Here is a 26,081-nt window from a genome sequence, read left to right as displayed (position 1 = left end):
CCAAGTGACATGACCTTCATTCCTTTCTACCTGTGCCTGCAAGTGGGAATTAATTCGTGTATTAAGCACTTTCTAGATAGAGTGAAGGAAGTAAAGATGAAAAAGACAGTCCCTGACTTAAAATGACCCCCACTTTAGAGAATAAAAACATTGGAAAAATAAGAAACCATAAAGGAGAATAGTTGGACCTCAAAATTCCAAATGTATGTGTTAGGTAGGATAAGATAGGGACTCTGGAGTTCTTGTCGTCGCACAGCGGAGATGAATTAACTAGGAACCATGAGGTTGGGGGTTCGACCCCTGGCCTCACTCAGTGGGTTAAGGGTCCAGCATTGCCTTGGGCTGTGGTGTAGGTAGCAGATGCGGCTTGGGTCTGGTGTTGCTGTGGCTCTGGAGTAGGACAGCAGCAATGGCTCTGATCAGACCCCTATCCTGGGTGTGGCCCTAAAAAAGGACAAAAGACAAAATAAATAAATAAGACAAAAAGATAGCCACTCTGATCCTGGTGATTCAAAACAGGCCATTTATTGTTAACAAAAACAGGAGGCTTGCAATCAAATAATGAAGACACATGCAGATATCAGAGGAATGCCCTTCAGAGCATCTCCCTATAACCTTTTTCCCATGCAAATAAGGCATCCTCACCTGAAACCAATCAGAGGATCCAAATGTGCCCCCCAGGCAAGACGTCGAATCAGAGTTGTAGCCACTGTTCTATGCCACAGTCACAGCAATGTCAGATCTGAGCTGTGTCTGTGACCTACACCACAGCTCATGGCAATGCCTGGATCCTTAATCCACTGAGGGCGGCCAGGGATCAAATCTGCAACCTCATGTTTACTAGCTGGATTTGTTTCTGTTGCGCCACAATGGGAACGCCTAAAATATATTTTCTCTAGGATTGTCCAGATACAAAGAAACTGTGAAAGGATACAAATGAAACTAAAAATAGCAGTTACTGGGGATAGTAAGGAATGGCAGGGGTGGTGGACAGGTAGGTGACAAGTAGGAAAACTTTTACTGTTTACCTGTATTTGTACCTACTACTTTTTTTTTTTTTTTTTTTTTTGTCTTTTGTCTTTTTAGGGCTGCATCTGTGGCATATGGAAGTTCTCAGACTAGAGGCTGAATAAGAGCTGCAGCTGCCAGCCTGTACCACAGCCACAGCAACGCAGGATCTGAACCATGTCTTCAACCTACACTCACTCATGGCAATGCCCGATCCTTAACCCTCTGAGCGAGGCCAGGGATCAAACCCACATCTTAATGGAAACTAGTCGGTTTGTTACCATTGAGTCATGACAGGAACTTCCACCTACTACTTACTTTTTAAATTAAACACTTCACTTAGAATGAAGACTTATTTCAAAGTGCTTTCTTCAAGCTCCCTTAGACATTATTTGTACCTCTAATAATAGCAGTTACTTTCTCTACCTTGTCTTAAATATATACATACAGGAAGTGGGAGGGAATGGGAGGGATCAGGAGCTTGGGCTTATCAGACACAACTTAGAATAGATTTACAAGGAGATCCTGCTGAATAGCATTGAGAACTATGTCTAGATACTCATGTTGCAACAGAAGAAAGGGTGGGGGAAAAACTGTAATTGTAATGTATACATGTAAGGATAACCTGACCCCCTTGGTGTACAGTGGGAAAATAATAATAATAAAAAAAAAAAATATATATATATATATATATATATATATATACATACATACATACAGGAGTTCCCCTGTGGCACAATTGGATCTCTGCAGCACCAGGATGCAGGTTCGATCCCCAGCCCAGCACAATGAGTCAAAGGATCCAGTATTGCTGCAGCTGTGCTTCAGGTGGAAGCTGAAGCTGGGATCTGATCCTTGGCCAGGGAATTCCATATGCTATGGGGCAGCCAAAAAAGGAAAAACAAAACAAAACAAAAAAAAACACATAAAAATCATCCATACAGTACTGTCAATTTTCTGTTCATTAATACTTCCATGGCTTTATCAGGCAGGATAAACATCACTTAGTTTAAAAGGCTGGAGCAGTCTGTCCCATCTCTACCTGGTAAACATTTCCTCAGAACTTTTCTACCTTTTCTATAGTTATTTTCAGCCACAAATGTCATTCTCTGTCCTGCTTGCCTGGAGAGCACTTCATTCCTCTCTAGAGCCTCCACTGCAGAATCACTTTCTCTATAAACCCTTTTCTAGTATATCCCTACTGTGATAGAATTGATAAATCTCAATTTTGTGCTCTACTATACCTTGCAGTGGACCTAATTCTGTGCAGTATTTGTGACATTTGCATAAGTATGTCACCCTGGGGCAGGACATTTGTCTCATTTCTCTATCTTACCCCTGAATTATCACAGTTAAGGGCTTAACTCCTTAATGAATAAATGAATCTATCCCCTCCTAACTGTAAATGTCTCAAGGGCAGAAACTATAACTCTGTCTAGTAATGGAGGTGTTAATTAACTAGATGGGAGAATTCTTTCACAATGGAAACGTAAACCAAATCACCACCATGTACACTTTAAATATCTTACAATTTTATTTGTCATTTATACTTCAATAAAGCTGAAATTTTTAAGCCTTTTTTTTTTTTTAAGGTAGGAACCACACCTTATTCTTTTTTGTCTCCTAGCTTCCCTAGCCTAAGGCCATGTTTTGCACATAATAAGAATCCGAAAATACACATTAGAAATGTCTGCTTGTTTAAGTCCTTGTTCTTCTACTTTTTTGCTTAGGGAGGTCAAGCCAGCTGCTTAACTTTTAGCCATGGTGCTTTCTTATCTGATATTTAGATGGTATCTCCCTTGCCTGACTCCTGGATACCCAGGGAATTCAAAATTTCTGAAAATGTTTTGTAAACTGTAAATCATAAGAATTCCTGGGCAGTTATAAGAACACCCCCAGAAGGGCAGTGTATATACAACAAGAATTAATTTGCCCTCTTCTGCTGGACTTTTTAATTCCTAAAATAATCCTTCACATTTCCTGGTTATGGTTAATAGTGTTTGGTATATGATTCTAAGTAATTGATCTTATTCACCTCCAATTAGCCCTGGTTTGCTTTGGAAATACTCATTCTATGAGTAATTAAAAACAATTGAAAAATATAAGAAGAGTTTGAACCTATAAATGGGAAATATATTTGAAAGTGAATCACATCTTGAGGACAGCAGGTTAGGAAAATGCTGATGAGATGAAGGTGGTAGGTGTTGGGAGGGAAGTTGAGATAAAAAGACATTCTAGGTTCATGCGGAGAATTAGCAAACTGCAGACTGAAAACAAAAGCATACAGGTGAAGAGTAAAGCAGTTTGGCTTTACTATCATACCTGGAGATAAGGCAGGACTTTAGGCTGGGAAAATTTTTGAAAGACGTTATCTAATTATAAAGCTTCAAAATATTGAATGAGGAAAGAGACATGTCTGAATCTTCAGTCAAACACTTGTAAGTATAGAACACACAAACAAGTTATTTCTTTGAAACTCAGTTTCTTCATCTGTGAAATGGGGGTTATTGTTAAGGTTAAGAGATAATGTATATTAAAATCATCTGTTAGTGATAAAACACTCTATAAGTATTATGAAAGTTGTTTTCAATCTCCCTAAAACTCAGTAGCTCCAAGCTACTTATAGGATCATTATAAGATCAATTTTTTTTTTTCCTTTTTGGCCACAGCTAGACATATGGTGTTCCCGGGCCAGGAATCAGCCTAAGCTGCAGTTGCAATCTAAGCCACAGTTGAGGCAACTTGGAATCCTTAATCCACTATGCCAGGCGAGGATCAAACCTGCGTCCAGGGCTCCCAAGAGGCTGCCAATTCTGCTGTGCCGCAGCAGGAACTAAGACTGAAATATTTCTTAAGCAAAGATGAAGTACATGCAGAGTTTGGCAGAATCTATTAAGAAAGATTGTCATAGTGATCTAGGCGTCAGATGGTCATTCTAAACCGGGGATATAAGGAATGGAAATCTGGTAAGATATTAAGGAACAATGAAGGGGATTTGAAGTTAATAAAGCACCAAAGAGGACTGAGGTTTTATCACCATGAGAATGGCAGCACCTTAGCAAAAATGGAGCAAGAAGAGTCTGGTTTTATAGTTACTGATAGGTTTATTAAAATATAAATAATTAGGAGTTCCCATCATGGCTCAACAGTAACAAACCCTACTATGATCCATGAGGATTCAGGTTTGATCCCTGACCTCACTCAGTGGGTTAAGGATCCACCGTTGTGATGAGCTGTGGTGGAGGTCTCAGACACGGCTCAGATCTGGCATTGCTGTGGCTGTGGTGTAGGCCAGCAGCTGTAACTCTAATTCAACCCCTAGCCTGGGAACTTCCATATGCTGTGGGTGTGGCCCTAAAAAGCAAAAAAAAAAAAAAAAAAAAAAAAAAAAAAAAAGATATTGTGACAGATTCCATTACATTATTCAGGAAAATTCTGGTTTAGAGAATAAAAATTAAAGTTTTAGCCAACTGAGTCAAATTATTTTGGAAATAGATGGGTTCAAGTGAGAAAAAAACAAAAGCAAGACTCTTTATCTACATCATCTTTTAACCCCACAACAGGATTTCCCTGGTAGTAGCAGGCTAAGGATCTCATGTTGTCATTGCTGTGGCTTGGGTTTGATCCCTGGCCTGGGAACTTCTACAACAGACACAACCAAAAATAAAAAATAAAACTTAAAAAAATTCCCTGGAAAGCTTAGCCTCTATATCCATTTTGTAGATGAAAGTAAGTTCAGAAATGCCAGGTAATTTCCCACATTCAGCACCAGCAGAGGATGGGGAAGTGAGGGGTGGGGTCGGAGAGGGGGTCTGCTTGAAGATAGCACTCTTCACAGGTACCTCTGAAGGTGCTTCCCTGCCATTACCTACCTGAGTGAGGTGAGAAAGGTTTGGACATTCATTTTTATAAAGTCCCAACAGCAAGTGGCACAGAGAAAAAAAATCATCTGCCCAACAAATTAATAGTGAGGAGATAATGACCAGATAGTTGTCCTATCTTCATGGCAAAGGGATCTAGGATGATTCTCTGAACCCAGTGACTGAAGCCCACAGAAGAGACATTTTTACATTATGACCCTGTGGACAAACATGCAGACACATGTGCATATACGCTACTCTGGGTGATGTCCTCTGATCCTTGTTATAATAGCAGAATCTATTCCCTTTATGCTATTGTGTTTGGGAGCTATAAAACTGATTTAGTTGGTAGTGATCTCACAGTTCCTCTTTTGAATAAAAAGAGAAAAAAAAATGCCACTTGCCACACCACTCTGGATAAAAAAAGAGTGCAATTTTCCAAAGTGTTCTCTGTGGGTGGCTCCATTGTTTTCTAGTAGCTTGGGAGGTTCTGTACCAAACTCTTTGCAAAGAAATCATTCCAATTAATGTATTCAAGGCTTTCAGTTCCTACCGTTAAGAAGCCTGTTTATTCCAAATGTATTTGACCACAACCATCAATTCATTGCCTACTTATTTAGATAAGCACTTGGGGAAATGCAAGGAAAAAAAATTTTTGATTCCATTTTTAAAGCTAGAAAGCTATAAGCATTCTTGTCATTACTGAGTGATAATGATATTATCTCAGAGCAAATATTTCAGGTCCTAAGATTTTGTTAGAAACAGAATGTACATGTTACTTGGATCATCTTGGGGCTGGGGACACAGAGCTCCTTCTATCCCAACTGTCTCTCCACCAACCACAGTATTACAGGTTTCCTTACTTGAGACATTTAATTTCAGAATCTCACTGGAACTGAAAGGTTTGGAAGTTATTTTGCTTAAAGGAAACATATGTCATATGAGCAAAATATCATGGTTTTTGGAAGCAATACCATTTTGTGTCACTTCTGTTGGCAAATATTCCTCAGTGCTGAGAATGCAAACTGTCAAATTGCATAAAAACCTGAACTATCAAAATAAAAGCCAAATGACATGGCATAAGAGTTACAGGGTTTTTTTTTTAATTAAATTAATTAAATAGGTAATTGGGCAAATAAATTCTGCAGTCAGGTGAAGAGCATCTCTGATGCATGATCTACTCCAGACACTGAGAAAGGATGCCCGTCTCCTGAAGCTCAAAGACTCAAGAACCACTTGAGTGCCTAACTGCAAGTCCTCCCTCCCCCCTAGCTACCAGAGCAACTAGTTCAGAGCCCATATGGGCTCCCTGTTATCCTTAGGATGAAGGTGGTCACACCATGCCTTCCTAGGGACAACCCCTGCTTCCCTCTCTTGGCTTCATTTCTCCTCTCTCCCACTCAATGCTTGAACAACTCTGAACTGTTCTTGCGCCTACCATACCTGTGCTAATTCATAGAGTGCCTTTCTTGTACCCTTCTGCAGCACTTTACTGCCCACCTCTGGCTGAACCTTCTTCTGGAAACTTTCCTAGACTTTTTTGCTCTCATCCCTGTGAATCTTCCTCTCATTTTCTACGTTTCCATTAATCAAGGTTATCTTTATCACTGAACTTACTTGTTTGAAACATGTTTATTGTGGCTCCACCCCCACCAAATTGTGTTTCTTTAAGGAAGAGGAATATATCTCATCCATCTTTGGGTCTCCTGTGGTTAAGAGCACATAATAGATGCTAATAAATGTTTGAAAGAAAAATGTAATAAGCTCTAGGATACCATATTGGCAGCAGTTGTGTGTAGATGGTGCCAAAGACATTTTCGATATTCAGATATTTAAGAACATTTATGTGTTAGGTACTATACAAGGAACCAAAAGATAAGAGCTATAACTAAGAAAGCAGAACTGCCTTTTTGGAGTTAACATATTAAGACTAATGCTGTGCTACAAGTATTACCCAAGTATTTTCTTGTTTGTTTGTGAGGTTTTTTTTGGCTGCACCCATGGCGTGCAGAAGTTTCAGGGCCAGAGAATGAACTCATGCCACAACAGCAACCCAGGAGCGACAATACCAGATTCTTAACCCACTGAGCCACCAGGGAACTTCTGCTAACCAAGTACTTTTAAATCCAGCTGAATGAGATTGGAAAATTCTGCCAAACAGAATTAAGGCTTTACAAGACAATTGATAATGTAATTTAATTCATTGGAAATAAAATGCAGGTTTCTAATACTGGTTGGCTTTCACTCCATTTATCAATGGGAATTTGAGCAAGTCATTAACCTCTTTGAGTTTCAGGGTTCTTATCTATAAAAGAGGGTAAAAATCATTCTTAACTCTTATGGCTGCCATGAGTGTTAAATGAGATAATATACTCCTGATATACGACCTGATACACAATAAGCACTTAATCACTAGTAACTGTTATTTTAAAGTTGAAGGAGGGAGTTTCCATCATGGTGCAGTGGAAATGAATCTGACCAGGAACCATGAGGTTGCGGGTTCAGTTCCTGGCCTTGCTCAGTGAGTTAAGGATCTGGCGTTGCTGTGAGCTATGGTGTAGGTTGCAGACTCAGCTCAGATCTGGCATAGTTGTGGCTGTGGTGTAGGCCATTGGCTACAGCTCCGGTTAGACTCCTAGCCTGGAAACCTCCATATGCCGTGGGTGTGGTACTAAAAAGGACAAAAGACAAAAAAATAAAAATAAATAAAGTTGAAGGATACATTATAATGAGTGATCTGAAAAGGGGACATTTCTAGAGAGTGGGATGGAATCAGTATTCACAAAACTGGGTGCGAAGAAAACAAATGGTTTGTTCAAGATGAAATGACAATAAGTGAAATTGGAAATGAATTAAATTATCTGGTAACCCAAAATAATGCCATTCAAAGGATGGGCTGGCAACAACAAGATTCTGCTGTATAGCACAGGGAACTGTATTCAATATCTTGTAATAAACTATAATGGAAAACAACCTGAAAATGAATATATATATATATATATATATTCTTAGAACACACACATACATATGTACACACACGCATATATATAAAGCTAAACTACTGTACACCAAAAATTAACACAATGTTGTAAATCAACTATATTTTTTAAAATAAAATATATTAAAAAAAAAGATGCCTAGCATGGTCCCATGGAAATGATGTTGGAATTTAAGAGTAAGGAGACCTTTCATAGCGTCATCTCTACTACTATGTAACTCCCATTTAGCCCTATTGAAACTCAGTTTCTTCATCTTTAATCAAAGGATTTTGATGGCTGCCTATTTCACCTCCCATGCCCATAGCAAATATCAGTAATAATTTTTTTTCCCATCAAGCTGGGATTGAGCCTTAGTATCCTTCTTTAACAGTTTACTTAGCAAACCAGTTAGTTTTCCAAACGACTGAAGCTGGCTCAGGTAAAACCAATTCTCAATCTCTGGACTAGTTGGTTGGTAACGTTCTTTTCAGCTATGCTAAATAATAGCAGGGTTTTTAGGTATTGAACATTTTTATGTTTTACTAGAATATCTATATGAAAACTGAATTTTTTAAAGATTAACACTCAAGTCTAAATCATATGTAGCCCTTATGTTAAGGTCTAATAAGATAATAATAATGAGATGCAATTATCATAAGTTAGCATAAATTCATGAATGTTCAAAATTTCACCTGATTTGGTGTTTCATTTAATTTCAGATCTGAAAATTCATCTCCAGACCACTGATTACGGCAACTTCTTGGCTAATCAACCAAATCCTCTTACTGTTTCCATTATTGACACAGAGATGAGGAAAAAGCTATGCAGAGAATTTGAGTATTTCCGGAATCATTCCCTGGAGCCTCTGAGCACCTTCCTTACGTACATGACGTAAGTGATGTAAGTGGGGAGGCCTTGCCCCTCCCCAGTGGAATTGTGCCAACAACCCCTAATGTAATGTGGGGGTATTAGGCTGGCACTGGGCTTGAGACCTTTTCTTTTTTTTTTTATGGGTGCACCCACAGCATATGGAAGTTCCCAGGTCAGGGACTGAATATGAGCCATAGCTGCAGCAATGCTGGATCCTTTGACCCACTGCACTGGGCTGGGTATCAAACCTGTACCTCTACAGACACCTGAGCTGCTGCAGTTGGACTCTTAACCCATGTTGCCACAGTGGGAACTCCTTAAGACCTTTTCTATTGTTTCTGAGTTTGATTACCTTCAAACCTGAGCAAGTGATAAGCTCACAGAGCCACATTTTCACTGTTAGAAAATAGAAAATGTTAGATTTCATTTATTTATGAACATGATTATGCAGATGGCGATGGCCTCTATATAAAGCAGTGCTTTCAGTTTTCATTCTAAAAAATAATAAGAACTGCTGATGCTTAAAAAGTTCCCAGCTGCTGGTATTGAAGATAGATACTATGTGACATTTTCAAATCACTTGTTAGGGTGGGGTTGCAATAACACAAATTGTTCTTAAGGTCTCATCTCCCCTTTCTGGGTTTCCCTTGCAACAGCATAAGGAAAGCCCATCATTGCTATACACGTTTTGTTTTTATCCCTTTCTATCACCAGTGGTTCCAATCTTTCAAGCCCTTCTCTCTAAAAAAAATGTTTGAACTTGGGAGTTCCCATTGTGGCGCAGCGGAAATGAATCCAACGAGTACCCCTGAGGATGCAGATTCCATCCCTGGCCTCGCTCAGTGGGTTAAGGATCTTGCGTTGCCGTGAGCTGTGGTGTAGGTTGCAGACATAGCTTGGATCCTGCATTGCTGTGGCTGTGTCATAGGCCTGCAGCTGTAGCTCTGATTCAGCCCCTAGCCTGGGAACTTCTGTATGCCACAGGTAGGGCCCTAAAAAAAAAAAAAAAAAAATTTGAACTTCGACACAAGAGTAAATTGTATTTATTAACCCAGTTAATACATTATATTCGGTGCTCAAAACTTCGGGCATCTCTAGTTGTCCTAGCTGACAAGCTAAGACTAAATGGCCATAGTACATTAAATATTTACCAGGTATTTACAATGTAAATGTAATATACAAAAGACCCAGGCCCTAGGCTGGTTGGGAAAGGCATGACATAAAAATGTCCCTCTATTCTACATGTCCCCTCCTTCCCCACTCAGTTCCTCTCCTTGAAAGTAACTTCAGTTTTTTAGGTATTTTTCTAGAAAAATCTACATATACATTGTGTATGTATATTGATACACACTCAACCTCCCCACCCCCCATTTCAAATATGTACAAATGGATCAGTTTTTTCCCCACTTAATATACCTTAGAAATATCCTCATCAATGTCATACTTTATAAACAACTGCACAGAAGTCTGTGTTTGGTATGTATCATGGCTCAATTTATCAGGCATCTATTAACAAATAATTAACTTTTTTTTCCATTAGAAAAAGTTTTGTAACTAGCTTATTCCTGCGTAGATCTTGAATTTATTTCCAAGCTAAATTTCTAGCAATGGGAGTGGTGAGTCAAAGGAATAAACTTTTTATTTATTTTTTTGTTTTTAGGGCCACACCTGCAGTACATGGAAGTTCCCAGACTAGGGGTCAACTCTGACCTGCAGCTGCTGGCCTATGCCACAGCCACAGCAATGCCATATCCTTAACCCACTATGCTTGGCCAGGAATCAAACGTGTTTCCCAGCGCTGCAGAGACAATAATCCTGTTGTGCCCAGTGGGAACTCCTAATTTTTTTTTTTTTTTTTTTGCTTTTTAGGACCACACCCACAGCATATGGAGGTTCACAGGCTAGGGATCCAATTAGAGCTACAGCTGCCAGCCTACCCCACAACCACAGCAACATCAGATCCAAGCCTCATCTGAGAACTACACCACAGCTCATGGCAACACTGGCTCCTTATTGCACTGAGCGAGGTCAGGAATAGAACCCTCAACCTCATGGTTCCATTTGGATTCGTTCCCGCTGCACTATGATGGGAACTACTGTCTTTGTTTTTATTGGAGTATTTAATATTTTTTGTTGATATATAAGGGCTCTTTGTAAATTAAGAAAGTTAAAATTATTTTCTCAGTTTGATATAATTTAAATTATAGTTGATAATTTAATTTTTATAGTTTGGGGGTTTTTACTATAGGAACATTGAAAAATTTTAATTAGCTATCATCGTCAATCTTTTCACTATATAATCTTCTGATTATTGTGTCCTACTTAGAAAGGCATTTTCTACTCCAATTCATAAATAAATTCACCTGTGTTTTCTTCCATTCTTTTGTTCTTGTTGACATATCATTTTTTATATTTAAAACCTGGGTTCATCTAAAATTTATTTGGTGTAAGGAATGAGACTAGGCATCCAGCTCAAATTGTGTTTCCCCATTGCTATCCAGTTGTTTCTGTACCATTTCCATAAATAAGCAGGTAGAAGAAATTATTCTAGTTTAAGGCAGGAAGACATCATTGATGTACTTGAAGCATGTTGTTAGTGCCTATGTTTCTTGCTTGTGCAATCAATCTTCCTGTCGGCACTGTAGTCTAAGGTTTATTTATAGGCACAGATGCTGACATTTTTAAAGAATCCACCAATATAAAACTAGTTGAGGCTGAAGATCAGATGTGAACTTGGGTTTGATGTAGTCCAAAGCTCAAACACTTTCCTTGAGAAGGATTCTGGAAAGCCTTCCTAGAAGGGCTGACATGATAGCCAAGCCTGAAATGGAATTTTGGAATGGAGTGGAATTCAGAGATTCAGGAGAAAGCTGAGTATCTGGTGTTGAAGCATGAAGATGGGAAGGATGCTGCCTGCAGGACTAATAACTGGTCAGTTTTGGTTGGAGCAGGCTGTGCAAAACAAAGGGTGGGGGAGAAAAATGAGGAAGGGATGCTAGAGAAGGAAATTCCAGTCAGATTATGGAGTCTTCAGTGGCAGGCTCAGGAAGTTGGTCTTTATCACATCAGAGTATTTTTCGTGTGTGTGTATGTGTGTATATGTGTTGTTAGTATCTGCAAGACCCTTCCTTAAAAAAATCTCAAATAGAAACCCCAAGTGTAAAAGAAACGAAAGAAAAGGCCAGGTTTGCTCTCATAGCAGCTGAGGTGAAGTAGAACATGACTGAGCTTTGGACCAAGTCAGACAGTTCATATCTAATCTCGAAGGCTGTCTGTGAGAGAGGCTTTGCAAGCAGTGGTGCTTGGATAATAGCAAGTCACCATTGATCATTCGTCAAAATAATTGCTATTGAACGTGAATTTTGAAAAGAAAAATTTACATCATTATGAAGTGTCTGATGCTAAGGGAAAAAGGGAGAGGCTGGAAGCAGACATCTGTGAGCATGAAGCCCGGCTCTGCCTGCCCCAACCACATGAATTGGAGCAGTTCATTTCACCTCAGAGTCCTCATTTTTAAAAACAATAGTGGAGTTCCCGTCGTGGCGCAATGGTTAACGAATCCCACTGGGAACCATGAGGTTGAGGGTTGGATCCCTGGCCTCGCTCAGTGGAGTAAGGATCCGGCGTTGCCGTGAGCTGTGGTGTAGGTCATAGACGCGGCTGGGATCCTGCGTTGCTGCGGCGTAGGCGGGTAGCTACAGCTCCGATTCAACCCCTAGCCTGGGAACCTCAATATGCCTTGGGAAACGGCCCTAGAAGAGGCAAAAAGACACACACACACACACAAAAAAAAGACAATAGTGTAATTCCCTGGTGGCCTAGTGGTTAAGGATCCAGTGTTGTCATTACTATTGCTCAGGTCATTGCTGTGGCTTGGGTCCGACTCATGCCTTGTGTGCGGCCAAACTTCCACATGCCTTGTGCGCAGTCAAAAAATAAATAATGTTAGGGAGAATAAATCACCATAATCTTAAATAATCTTAAGTATAGTATCTTACTGTAACAGGGTTTTGAAAACTAAATAAGTCAGTTTTAATACAACTCAATGCTTGGCACATGGTAAGGTTGCAAATGGTAAATATTACTGTTAGATATCAGGGAGAGGCTTCAAAAAGTAAACCATAAAGTGGAGTTCCCGTCATGGCGCAGTGGTTAACGAATCCGACTAGGAACCATGAGGTTGAGGGTTCGGTCCCTGCCCTTGCTCAGTGGGTTAACGATCTGGCGTTGCCGTGAGCTGTGGTGTAGGTTGCAGATGCAGCTCGAATCCCGCGTTGCTGTGGCTCTGGCGTAGACTGGCGGCTACAGCTGATTGGACCCCTGGCCTGGGAACCTCCATATGTCGCGGGAGCGGCCCAAGAAATGGCAAAAAGACAAAAAAAAAAAAAAAAAAAAAAAAATAGGGAAAACCTTGGGGAGAGGGATAAACTAGGAGATTGGGATTAACATATACACACTACTATTTATAAAATAGATAGGTCACAAGGACCTACTGTATGGCACAGGGAAATCTACTCAATATTCTATATGGGAAAAGAATCTGAAAAAGAATGGATATATGTATATGTATAATGGTTCACTTTGCTGTACACTGAAACTAACACAACATTGTAAGTCAACTCTACTCCAGTAATTTTTAACAAAATATAAACTCTGTTCCAAAAAATATTACATAAAATTCCAAATATTTCTAATCATTAGAAAAATTTAAGAACTGTATTAAGAATACCGGTTGTGGAGTTCCTGTCATGGTGCAGTGGAAACGAATCTGACTAGGAACCATGAGGTTGCAGGTTCAATCCCTGGCCTCGTTTGGTGGGTGAAGGATCCAGTGTTGCTGCGAGCAGTGGTGTAGCACAGACGCGGCTCGGATCTGGCGTTGCTGTGGCTCTGGTGTAAGCCAGTGGCTACAGCTTCGATTCGACCCCTAGCCTGGGAACCTCCATATGCCGCGGGAGCGGCCCAAGAAATAGCAAAAAGACAAAAAAAAAAAAAAAAAAATGTCTAGTTAAGGCTTGCATCGTCCATTTAGACACGGTCTTCAACACTCCCTTTTATCTTATAATCTTCAGGTATTTAGTTACTTATCAGACCCCCAAAGATATTTACTCTGACTAGAGGTTTTACCTACATCTCTACACAAAAACCCTGCAAAGAAATGTTTATATCTCCCATTTTCAAGTTAGAGAAACTGAGGCTCAATGAATTAATGTGAATTTCAAAGTCATGACATTATTAAGAGATTTGGAAAGAATTTGATTTCAGATCCATCATTCTAGAAAGCTAATGTAATCTTGCACTGGCCCAGTAGTTTACAAAAAGGCCTTAAAAAATAAATATATTCCTGGGAGTTCCCTGGTGGCTCAGTGAGTTAAAGATCTGATGTTGTTACTGCTGTGGCTCTGGTTACTTCTGTGGCTCAGGTTCGAGTCCTTGCCCAGGAACTTCTGTACACTGTAGACATGGCCAAAAAAAAAAAAAAAAAAAGTATTTCTGATACCTATCCCAGGAGTGGGACCCACCTGTATTTTGGAAGGTACCCAGTTTATTCTGATCTGCAGCCCTGATAAAAAATGCCTCAATAGGATGCATTTTATGACCTGAAAGTCACTTTCACAATTATTCTATGAAGTTTTTTGCTACAGCTAATTACACAGATAGCATTATCTCCTTGTTAGAGGCCAGAGAGTTCAACTGCACCAAAACCTAGGTATTCTGAATCTCAATCCATGGTTTGTCCCAACATGTCATGCGATTTGCCTGCCCTGGCAGCATCCAGGTGTGCTCTGCAGAGCCTGGAGATGTGTTACCATAACAAAAGGTGTACCTGTGCAGGACAGGTGTCCAATAGTTCTGAAACTATTTTTCTTATCTCTCTTTGAGAACATATTGCAAAATCAAGTGTCTATCTAGCACCTGTGAATTTCTATCAAGTAGGATTACTTCCTGCTCTATTAGGAAATGTCCAAGGCATCATATGAAAATGATTAAGTCAAACCTAATATATATAGTCTAAATTTAAGGTGACATGATAAATATAATCTAAGCATTGCACATGTGTGTGATATAATTATTGTAAATGTGAAACTTGTTTTGGAAATCTGGAATGGATATTTTTAAATGCTTAATAGCAGGCAGATCTGGAAGTTTTGTGTACTATAATTATACACAGTGGCATGAAACAAAGGAATGAATCCAATAGCATTTTAATTGAGACTATGTAATATAGGCTTAGATTGTTTTATTTTTCTTCCCTCCTACTCAACAGTTTCCAGCAGCATTTCAACTTCTGTCTTTTGAGATTAGCCATCTGATTTAAATAATCTTTTAATATTCAAAATACTAATTTATTTTAAGGTTATTTTAACCTTTTAAAATAATCAAATCTTCCCAATATAGATGAGTAAGGAAATATAATCTTCAATATTCCACATTAATATCAACCAAGAATTGTAGGTTAAGGAACACACAGTGAAGAAATCTTTTTTTTTTTTTTTTTTTTAGGACAACACCTGCATGATATGGAAGTTCCCAGGCTAGGAGTCAAATCAGAGCTGCAGCTGTCAGCTACAGCCACAGCCAGAGCAACTCAGGATCCAAGCTGTGTCTGCAACCTATACCATAGCTCATAGCAATGCCAGATCCTTAACCCACGAGCAAGGCCAGGGATCAAACCTGCATCCTCATAGATACCAGTAGGATTCTTAACCCACTGCACCATAATGGGAACTCCAAGAAATCTTTGAAGATTCATGTATAACAGCTAATCAAAGTCTTGCCTCTCCCAGTGATGTTTTATAACTCTTCTACATTCTTTGCACAGTGCTGTACATTAGGGGGCTGTACACCTTGGTTTACCCTAAAGAGTTTCCCAGGATCTGGTCTTTTCAGTGCTAAAACCAGGAAAGTCCTCAGTAAACTGGATGAGTTGGTTAATTCATCACTTGTTAGTCAAAACCTGAATAACATAATTCTGTGTCACTAAGCATGTACATTCTAATAGAACAGACATGTATCCCCAAAGGATAAAAAAAATAAGACAGAATTAAACAACAGCTATCTTAGAGGCTTAAACATTCAGTTGAAGGAGTCTGGAGGATGAAATAACTCCTTATTTTTAAAGATTTTACACAGAAAGTAGAATTTGAGTCAGTATTTCAAGGGGGCCTCAGATTGAAGGAATATGCGCATTATGAGACACAAAAAGACTTTGTATCTGGAGATAAGTCATCTCATATGTGGCTGGAGCCTGGCCAAGAGCAGGAGCATGGACTGAGGTATGAGAGACAAAAGCCTGGCTCAACTTAGGACTCTGATCTCAGTCTCTATGAATAACAGTCTATCAAGGAAGGCTTTTCAGAAAGGGTGCTAGCATTTGCAGGGTTCAAGCAGCCAAGTCTTTGTAGCTAGTAACTAGATACACTAAGTTGTGACATCAGGGCACTCCAAATATCACTTCAGAGGTGCCATTTTTTCTTTTTCATTTGTTTGTGTTTAGTTTTCTGCTCTTACTGCCTTGAAAAGTGAGGGGGAATGAACTGATTTATGTTTCCAGAAGATGATTCTGCTGGTATTGTGAAAGATGCCTTGAAGAAATGGGGCGTGGAGCAGAGAAACCACAGATGAAGCTACTTTAAAAGTTTAGACTGGAAATGTTGACATTAGCGATCGGTAGGAGGGGACAGTGGTTAGATGCATTTGAGAGGCAGACTTAACAGAATTTGGCTTGTTTGTTTGTTTGTTTGTTTGTTTATTTATTTATTATTTTATAGTCACACCTGTGGCATATGGAAGTTCCTGGACTAGGGGTCAAATAGGAGCTGCAGCTGCTGGCCTGCTCCACAACCAGGGCAACACCAGATCTAAGCTGCATGTGTGGTCTATGCCTCAGCTTGGAGCAATGCCAGATCCTTAAGCCACTGAGTAAGGTCAGGGATTAAACCTGCATTATCACAGAGACTATATTGGGTTTTTAACCCTTTGAGCCACAATGGGAACTCCCAATATCTTTATTTATGACCAGTGAGAGAAAATAGTCAATGTTTCCTGAGAACTCTAAGCTAAGGGAAGAAAGAATTTGCAAGTTAAAGGATTTCGTTTTTATTTCTAATCAAAAAGAATAAGAAGCTCATTTAAATTAGATAAAGTAATATAAAAAATCAGTCATCCAGAGTTCCCATGATGGCTCAGTGGTTAATGAACCCGATTGGTATCCATGAGAACGTGGGTACGATCCCTAGCCTTTCTCAGTGCGTTAAGGATCTGGCTTTGCTGTGAGCTCGGTGTAGGTCGCAGACATGGCTCGGATCTGGTGTTGCTGTGGCTGTGGTGTGTAGGCCAGCCGCTGTAGCTGTGATTCAACCCCTAACCTGAGAACTTCCAGATGTCGCAGGTGCAGCCCTAAATAGACAAAAGACAAAAAAAAATCCTAATCTCTCCATGATTTGATGTATTTATACGCTTTCTATATGTTTTAAAAGAATTAAAATCACTCCATAAAATAATTGAACTAATTTTTAATATATTATCAGCATTTTTTTCATGTCAAAGCTTTTTCTAATATTTTTTAGTGACTATGCAGTCTTACATCTGGTCATGAATATTTTAGGTATGTTTTCTGTCTGAATATTTTAGGTATGTTTATATTCTGATAAAGAATATCTCCAAGTCTCATAGTATTTGATTTGTTAAATTCTGATTTCAAGGAGTTCCCGTCGTGGTTTAGCAGTTAATGAAGCCAACTAGCATCCATGAGGACGTGGGTTTGATCCCTGGACTCAATCAGTGGGTTAAGGATACCACATTGCTGTGAGCTGTGGTGTAGGTTGCAGACGCAGCTTGGATCCTGCGTTGCTATGGCTGAGGTGTAGGCTACAGCTCCAATTGGACCCCTAGCCTGGGAACCTCCATATGCCGTGGGTGCACCCCCACCTCCCAAAATAATAAAGCCAAAAAAACCTCTACTTTCAGGAATCAAATTCCCAGAGTTTCCACTGTGGCTCAAAAAATTAAGGACCCAACGTTGTCTCTGTGAGGGTGTGGGTTCAATCCCTGGCCTTCCTTGCTCAGTAGGTTTAGGTCACAGATGTGGCTCAGATCTGGTGTTGCCATGGCTGTGGCATAGATCTGCAGCTACAGCTCCAATAGGAACCCTAGCCTGGAAGCTTCCATATGCTGCAGGTGCTGTGGTAAAATTAAAAAAAAAAAAAAAAAAAGAACCAAATTCTCAGTAATACTATGAGATTGATGATTTAACACCACTGCATATTTATGATTCTGATTTATTGTCCAGAGTAGTTCTCCTGAAGTCTTAAAGATTGCACCAATGTAAAGGGCAAAAATATCTCAATTCTACCTACTGATAAGGCTTTCCTCATGTAAAATGTCTAACCACTTTAATTAAAGAACACTGGTGTTCTTCAGCCAAAAGTGATATTTGATCTATCTATAACTGAGTAATGTTCACTTAATCAGCATAACGTTTATTAGGTAACTGCTATGAATGACTGTCTGAGCTAGATTCTAATATTAGAGATGAATTGAATATAGACTTTGTTCTCTAAGCCAGTGAAAGTGTTACCTAAGGTGCAGACTCCAAGACCACGCCTCTAAAAATTAAGTTTTAGTAGCTCTCAGGAATCACACTTTTTAGGAAGCCCTCCAGTGACCCTGATGCAATGGGAAATTCTTACAGCCAATAAATGAGTTCAAGGTCTACAACATACCAGTTGTGGGACTCTGAAAAAAGTTCCTTAGTCATTCAAAGCCTTGTTTTCCTCATCTGGAATAATAATAATTACATACAATGTAGAATTGTGAGTTTAATTGAAAACAGTACCAGCTGTGTATCTTGTGAGGCCCACTGACATGAAAACACTAGGCCCCTGGTAAAAAAATCTTTAGTGGGAGTTCCCCTAAGGGAATCCCTTAAGGATTCCACATCGTCACTGCTGTGGCTCAAGTTTGATCCCTGGACCAGGACCTTCCCCATGGCATGGGCAAAGCCAAAAAAATATTTTTTTAAAAAAAGGAGAACAAAAGCATAGAATTAAACCAAGCATGGGACCCATCTAAATGTGGAGCACATTGCACATCCATGAAGCTGGTTGATTGAAAAAAATTGTGTACATATGTAATATAATAATAAATCCACATACAAATACTCAAAAAAAAGTAGCTCACTTTATGCATTAGGGTCTAATCACCTGTGAAAGTGAGAAAAGGTTACATAAAGGAGGTGATTCTCAAACTGAAGCTTAAAGGCTGGGACCCTGTTTGTACATGAGCAGGAGGCAAATCCAGAAGAGTGAGCAGAAACACACGCTAACCTGTACTGCTACTGGGTTGCTGATGCCACTTGACATCAGCATAAGTAGTATCTGAGGGTTAAGGATGTTAAGTAATGGATGTAAAAGAGCTTACGATGCTACAGCAGTTCTCCCCTGAGTGGGAAACACATCTGGGCCAAGATGGCTGTGTTCTTTGCCTTGCTTTGTCAACATTCTGGCTAGGCAGCAACCAACCACCAGGGGGCATGATTGATCCCAGTAACCTGTTTTCTAAAGTACTGCTCCTTCCCCAGCAATTGTTTATGGGACAGACTTGAGGCTGTCCCATAACCTGCAGAGATTGAAATCCACCCTGACCTTGATCCAGATAACCACTGCCCTAGTTGTATTTTATTTATCATGCTTATTTTTTAAATTGAAAATGAAGCATCTATGTTTTTTATTTTACTTTTTTTATTCTATTTTATTTTATTTTTATTTCTGTCCTCACCCATGGCACATGGAATTTCCTGGGCCAAGGACTGAACACATGCCACAGCAGCAACATGAGCTGCAGCAGTAACAACTTGGGATCCTTAACCCACTAAGCCAGAAGGGAACTCTCACATGTGTGTATTTTTTTTAAAGAATTTTTATTAAAAAATTTATTCAGTGCTCACTATAATTACTTTACATGTATTAAATTTCTTTAATTCTTACAACAACCCTATGAGGTGGCTTTTTAGAAATAGAATAGAGATTTTGTAAATAAACACTTCAGTTCCCATTTCTCAAAGCCCAGAGGTACACACTCATAAGTTTGATGCATGCCCTTCCAAAGTTTTTGTATGTGAAAGAAGTTTTATATACATGCATATGTTTATATCTAAACCACCAAATATAAATACACATAGTTTATTTTATTTTTTAGAACAGATTATAAGATTACATTACATATTGTTTACAGTCTTTTTTATATCATCTATTAAGAATTTTCTACATAAGTGCATATAGATCTCTTAAAGCATACATTGTATCCCATTGTGCTGGGTATATTGTAATTTATTTAATCATCCCTTTTTTGTCCATCTAGTTTGTTTCATTTCTTTGCTATTTCAAGTAATGATGCAACAGACATCATTGTACATATATATTTGCTTTCTCATGCCAGAATTTCTTTGTGATGGATTCCCAGAAGTGAAATTGCTTTGTCAACAGCTATGCAGTTTTAGATTTAGATAGATACTAGCAGATTGCTCTTTCATACACCATCAGTGTGTGAAAGTTTCATTCCTCTTCCTATCCTCTTAGCTGTGTGGTTTTTTTTTTTTTTTTCTTTCCTCATTGGAAGAAATAAGATTCTCCCAAGTCTTTTGTGACTGGTGTTTTCAGTATGCTAAAGATGAGATCCACTGGTTCCTGTTCTTGACCAGGTGGAGAACAGGGTATGACAGAACACAAATTTAACTGTCTAACTGGCAAGAAGGACCACTCCATTGGTACCTTCCTATGAAGTTCTGTAATACTAACAGACATGGCTAGAGAAGGGGCAATATTAGAGCAATTACTCTAATGTTATTGTCCTCAATAGAAAAGTATAGAAAAAGTAAGGAATAGGCAGCTATGACCTCTAGAAAAAGTGCCAGTTATCTCCTTCAGTTCTATTTACCCAGTGTATATCAGAGTTAAGACTTCTGTAAGCATAGAGAAATTTTTATTCATGGATTGAAAAACAATCATCATTGGAGTTCTATTGTGGCTCAGCAGGTTAAGAATCCGATGCAGTCTCTGTGAGGATGCAGGTTTGATTCCTGGCCTTGCTCAATGGGTTAAGGATCTGGCATTGCCACAAGCTTTGGCATAGGTCATAGATGCAGCTCAGATCCAGTGGTGCTGTGGCTGTGGTTGTGGCTGGCAGCTGTAGCTCTAATTCAGCCCCTAGCCTGGGAACTTCTATATGCCACAGGTGAGGCTGGAAAGAAAGAAAAAAAAAAAAAAAGGAAGGAAGGAAGGAAGAAAGAAAGAGAAAGAAAGAAAGACAATCATCATCATGTCTCTTCTGTGTAGATATGATTCAGGCTTCTTGGAGGCCAAATATATGTTCTGAATGAGGTCCCTAACACTAAGGATATTATAACTAATAAAGATGGGTAGGAATCATCTGTAAATATTTACATTTGAAATGAACATGTAAAATGATTTACCCAAGAGCACACAATTGAATGGTGTCAGAATTAGTGCTGGAATCCAGGTCTTAGCTCCTTAGATACATAATAAATATTTGTGAATGAATGAGCTAACTCTTCTTTATGTTCACCATTGTTACTGTGAATGTATGTTGGAAATTAATTTTACACCAAGATAAATATAAATTTAGAGTAAAAAAACAGAAATTTAGAGAGAGAGAAAAAGATATCACTTCTAGATGGAAACATTTTAAAGGCTTAATGGAGGGAGTTCCTGCTGTGATGCAGTAGGTTAAGGATCCAGCATTGCCCCAGCTGAGGCTCAGATTTAATGTCTGGCATGGGAACTTCCATATACCACAGAGGAAAAAAATAAGCTTAACGGAAAACATTGGAGTTCCCTGGTGGAGCAGAGGGTTAAGGATCCAGCATTGTCATTGCTGTGGCATGGAAAAAAAAAAAAATTAGTGGAAAATTTGGTATTTGAATATGGCCTTAAAGGATGGGAAGGTTTTAGCAATTGGTGGGGAAGGCATGTTTTTTCCATCTAGAGAAGATGAGGAACACTGATGTAGAAAAGGACAAATAAGTTTGAAGAGTTTTTAATCCAAACAAATGGGCTAGACCAAGATTGTAGAGAATCTTAAGCACTAGAGAAAAGATTCCAGAGCTATCACAGGTTTGAGAAATTCAGAGTGATCAGCATTCTTCTTCTAAAACGTGCTTTTATCAGCAGTGCTGACTTCTGAGTAATTTTTCAGTATTTAATTTTCCTAGAAGGAAACAAATGAATGTGACAGCAAAATTAATTGCTTTAAAATTACTTTATTTTTCACTTCCTCTATTTAAAAAATTGAAAACTTAAGGGAAGTAAGAAATGTTATCCAAAATGTCAAATTTCAAGAGAGTTGAATGTTGAGGGAGCTATTCAAAACCTCTGCAGTGTGTTGAGCAAATCCAACTGAATGGCCGTGCTGCCCCACCAGAGTATACAGAATTAGCATTGGATCGGATAAATGTGGGGTATAACAGAAATTTACCAAGGTAATCAAGGAAAACTTACATTGGAAAATTAACACATTGGAAAATTAACACACTGGTTAAGGGTGGATCAGCACCTTTCATGAGGAATGTCACTGAATAAAGAAATAATTTAGAGCACCTAATGTATTTCACACACCCCTATCTTTTCTATGAACAGTTACTACTGATTGTGCATCTTATGTCCCTGTTCTATATTTTCTATGGGTACAAGTGTGACCTAGGAAACATATCACAGCTCTGCCTGCCTAAAACAGACTTGTGGTCACTGAAAACACTATACTATGTATAGTGACCCAACCTCTTAGATAGAAGGAACCAGTCCTGACATCACAATGTGGCACCTGTCATGAAGTCAAGCCTTGGTCACAAGGCCTTGAGATGATGTATCTGTTGTTATTTCCAAGTTCACCAAGTTATTTCCTATCCAATCGTGATTGAAAGGAGAAGTTCAGACTGAATCTTGAAGAGCTTCCATCTTAACAAAGGGGTTCAGACTTTTTATACATAAAAGCAGCGTTCTTCATGACAAGTTAATTGGCATTGTTCCGAGATTGATGTTTATATTCCCAGAGATAACCTTAAACTTTTTGAAGTTCAGATATCTTAAAGGAAACATCGTATGACATGATGACCAACCAAGGATAATTCTAGGTTACAAGATGCAGAACAGGATGGTAACAGGTTTTATAGAAGATATAAATCAGACTGGAGGGCCAATATTCCAACAGGTATTATGATTTATGGTCTTTGGATGTTGTGTCTTCCACATAACTCTTCTACTCAGCTTCTTGTCCCCACCCTATACCAGAGATTAATGCCTTATCTTCTAAATGCAATAGGTAAATTCAGAGAAGGTTTTTTTTTTTTTTTTTTACTAGAACTAAGTGTAAAAGTACAGCAGTGTAGAAATCTCAAGATTGAGGAAAGAGTATAACCATTGTTATTTTTTTTTCCCTAAAGATTATGTATGTGGCTTATCATTTTCTCCTCCCCTTCCTCCGAGGTCTGGTTTATAGGGAATTATCTTCCTCTAAGGGTGTGTGACCCTCCTTCTTTACCAGAGGCACTGCACTGGTGCTTTCATATGTATTACTAATCCTGGTGCCAACCATTCCAGTTGAATAAATATTTTGAGACTCAGGAAGTGGAGCACTTGTTCAACTGATTTTTAAGTAACAAAGCTGAGCTTAGAATTAGACTTATCTGTTTCAAAGCTTAGGCTCTTTTTACTGTGACAGTTTATAATTTCTGAACTGTTTTCATATGTGTGATTCAATTTAATTTGCACAGCGACCATGTGAACAGAGTAGCATTCTCTCATTTCCCAGCTCTTGATGCCAAGCTTCTTGAAAAGGAAAGTCTCTACTCTCATATTCTCATACAATTATTTACTCAACTCACTTCAGTCTTATTTTCTACCCTATCGTGCCCCCCCAACCATTTTAGTTTCTAAGTCCAATGGATATGTTTTCAGCTTTTTCGTGACTCACCACAGTATTCACAGTTGACGTCCTTGTCCCCTCCATTCTGCGATGACACTTTCTCTTTGTGCTCCTTTGACGATTCTGGCCCTTCTTCATTCTTCCTTGCAAAGCCTTTTTCCTGCCCATCAAAAGTTTTGGGGGGGGTCTGTTCTAGTCTTTCTTTTAAAATGTGTACTTTATTCTTAATGGTACTATTCACAATAACTGGAGAAGTAATGAGAAACCTGTACTAAAGGGTCGTGTGTACAATCATGAGAAATATGCGTTTCGTTCCAATGACAGAAGGAAGCCATTGATGGATTTTTAGGAATGAGAGTAGTGAGGTTACTGATAAAGGTAGAGATCCCAGAAAAAGGAGAAAGATTAGAGGCAATCAGGTTTTGAGATAATATGATTGAGGTGCATATGAGAATATCAAGTAATCATATGCGTAGAAAGGAAGGGAAAGAATATGGATCTGAGGCTGAGGAGGGAAGTTTTGCCTGGAGCTGAAGATTTGCAAGTACATGGTAGGAGAAAGTGCAGCCATACCTAAAAGAAAAAAACACACTGTTAACTGTCCTATCTATTGCTCAGATCTTGGTTTCTAATACCATTCTCCCATGGACAAACCAATCTTCCTTGGAGAAACAGCTGATTTTAGCAATGGGGGAAGAAATATACAAGATGAGCTTAAACTGTCTTAGAATATCAGAATATGAGGACATGCAAAACAAAACAAAACAAAACAAAACAAAAAGCAAGGGTGGGAATATGTTAAAGCAACACGCAGGAGCCAACTGCAAGAGCTCCCGGTGGCCAAAACTGAAACAATTTGAGCAACAAAATTAAGTTGTACTGAATTATCATCCCAAATATAAAATATTTATGAGACCATTCTGCTCTAAATAAATGATTGAATAACTTAATAAATGGGGAGAAGAGACAAGTTTCCCTTGCAGAATAATTTATGTAGATGCTCCATCCTCAAGGAGGGGAACTACATTCCCCACTTTTTTTTTTTTTTTTTTTTTCCTTTTTTAGAGCTGAACTCATGGCATATGGAGGTTCTCAGGCTAGGAGTCGAATCGGACAGCTCCAGCCTACACCACAGCCATAACAACTCAGGATCAGAGCCATGTCTGCAACTTACACTGCATCTCATGGCAACACTGGATCCTTAACCCACCAAGAGAGGCCAGGAATCAAACCTTTGTCCTCATGGATACTAGTCAGAGTTGTTTCTGCTGAGCCACATGGGGAACCCCTATTCCCCACTTTTTAAGTGGAGACTGCACATAGGGACTTCCTTCCAAAAGCACAATATGGAAGGAGGGTTATTACCTTTACAGTGGAGAAATCTGGCAAACTACCTTGGACAAGTGGTCAAGGGCAACACAAACAGTCCTCATTTATGCTAATGGTATGCACCTTTGCTATGAGTTAATGAAAACAATTCTCCCTCCTTATGCTTAGCTCATGGAGGTACAGGACTAGTTTGCAGGGACCACTAGGGTCATGAGTGGGGGCAGAGCCTTCCTCCAGGTTTCTGGATTTCCAAGTTTCCAGTTCTCTCTGCATCCCTTTAAGACTTCCCCCAGCTCCATTCTCTCCCTCACACCTGGGACTATCATGCACAGCAGTGATGGGTCCCTGAAGGAAAGGAGAAAAAGGGAAAGATTTTAAAAATATTCAAATAAATAATAACTGTCCAAATTTGGCAAAAGACAAAAGCCTATCAATTCAAGAAGCTAAGTGAATCCCAAATAGGAAAAACCCAATGAAATCCAGTGCTGCAGACTGGGGGGCTTGAACAACAGGAATTTATTTCTAAGAGTTTAGGCAGCACAGAAGCCCAAAATCAAGGTGACACCCAATTTGGTTCCCTAGTAAAGGCTCTCTTCCTCACTTGCAGAACCCTGCCTTCTCATTGCATCCTTACCTAGCAGAGGGAGAGAGAGCAAGCCCTCTGGTTGGTACACCTATAAGGACATTAATCCCATTTTGAGGGCCCCACCCTCTTGACCTCACTTGAACCTAATTAATAGACCTACAGGCCCCATCTCCATATACAATCACATTGGGGGTTAGGGCTTCAACAGGAATTCTAGGGGGACAAAATTCAGTCTATAGCAAGAGGCTGCCCAGATACTTCACTGGATAATTTAAATTGAGTGATTTAACAGTTTCATTTTAAATAATGACATTCACAATATACCAGACATTGGATTAGGCTCATCTGTGGCTCAGAACTGATCCCTAGCTCAGGAACTCCATATACCATGGGGCAAACAAAAAAAAAGAAAGAAAAAGGGAAAAAAAAAAAAAGGAGTTTCTGTGATACCTCAGTGGGTTAAGTGTCCATGAGGATGCAGGTTCAATTCCTGGCCTCACTCAGTGGGTT

At 39.2% G+C, this 26,081-nt stretch overlaps 1 protein-coding gene across 1 annotated transcript in view; it reads left to right on the top strand.

Annotated features, from left to right (window-relative positions):
• The window catches only part of ATP6V0D2 (ATPase H+ transporting V0 subunit d2), a 54,871-nt gene that overhangs the window by 5,688 nt on the left and 23,102 nt on the right, over window positions 1-26,081 (top strand). Inside the window, exon 2 of the mRNA XM_003125581.5 lies at window positions 8,566-8,737. Coding sequence (XP_003125629.1) covers window positions 8,566-8,737 — 172 coding nt within the window. The remainder of the gene's footprint in view (window positions 1-8,565; window positions 8,738-26,081) is intronic.

Source organism: Sus scrofa, chromosome 4, assembly GCF_054392235.1.
Source record: "Sus scrofa isolate SSC_HxYL_T2T_F1_AM1 chromosome 4, Sscrofa_HxYL_maternal_Yorkshire_Landrace_v2.0, whole genome shotgun sequence".
Lineage (NCBI taxonomy): Eukaryota > Metazoa > Chordata > Mammalia > Artiodactyla > Suidae > Sus > Sus scrofa.
Note: the sequence above shows the minus strand (reverse complement) of the source record. Positions and strands in the feature narration are given on the sequence as shown.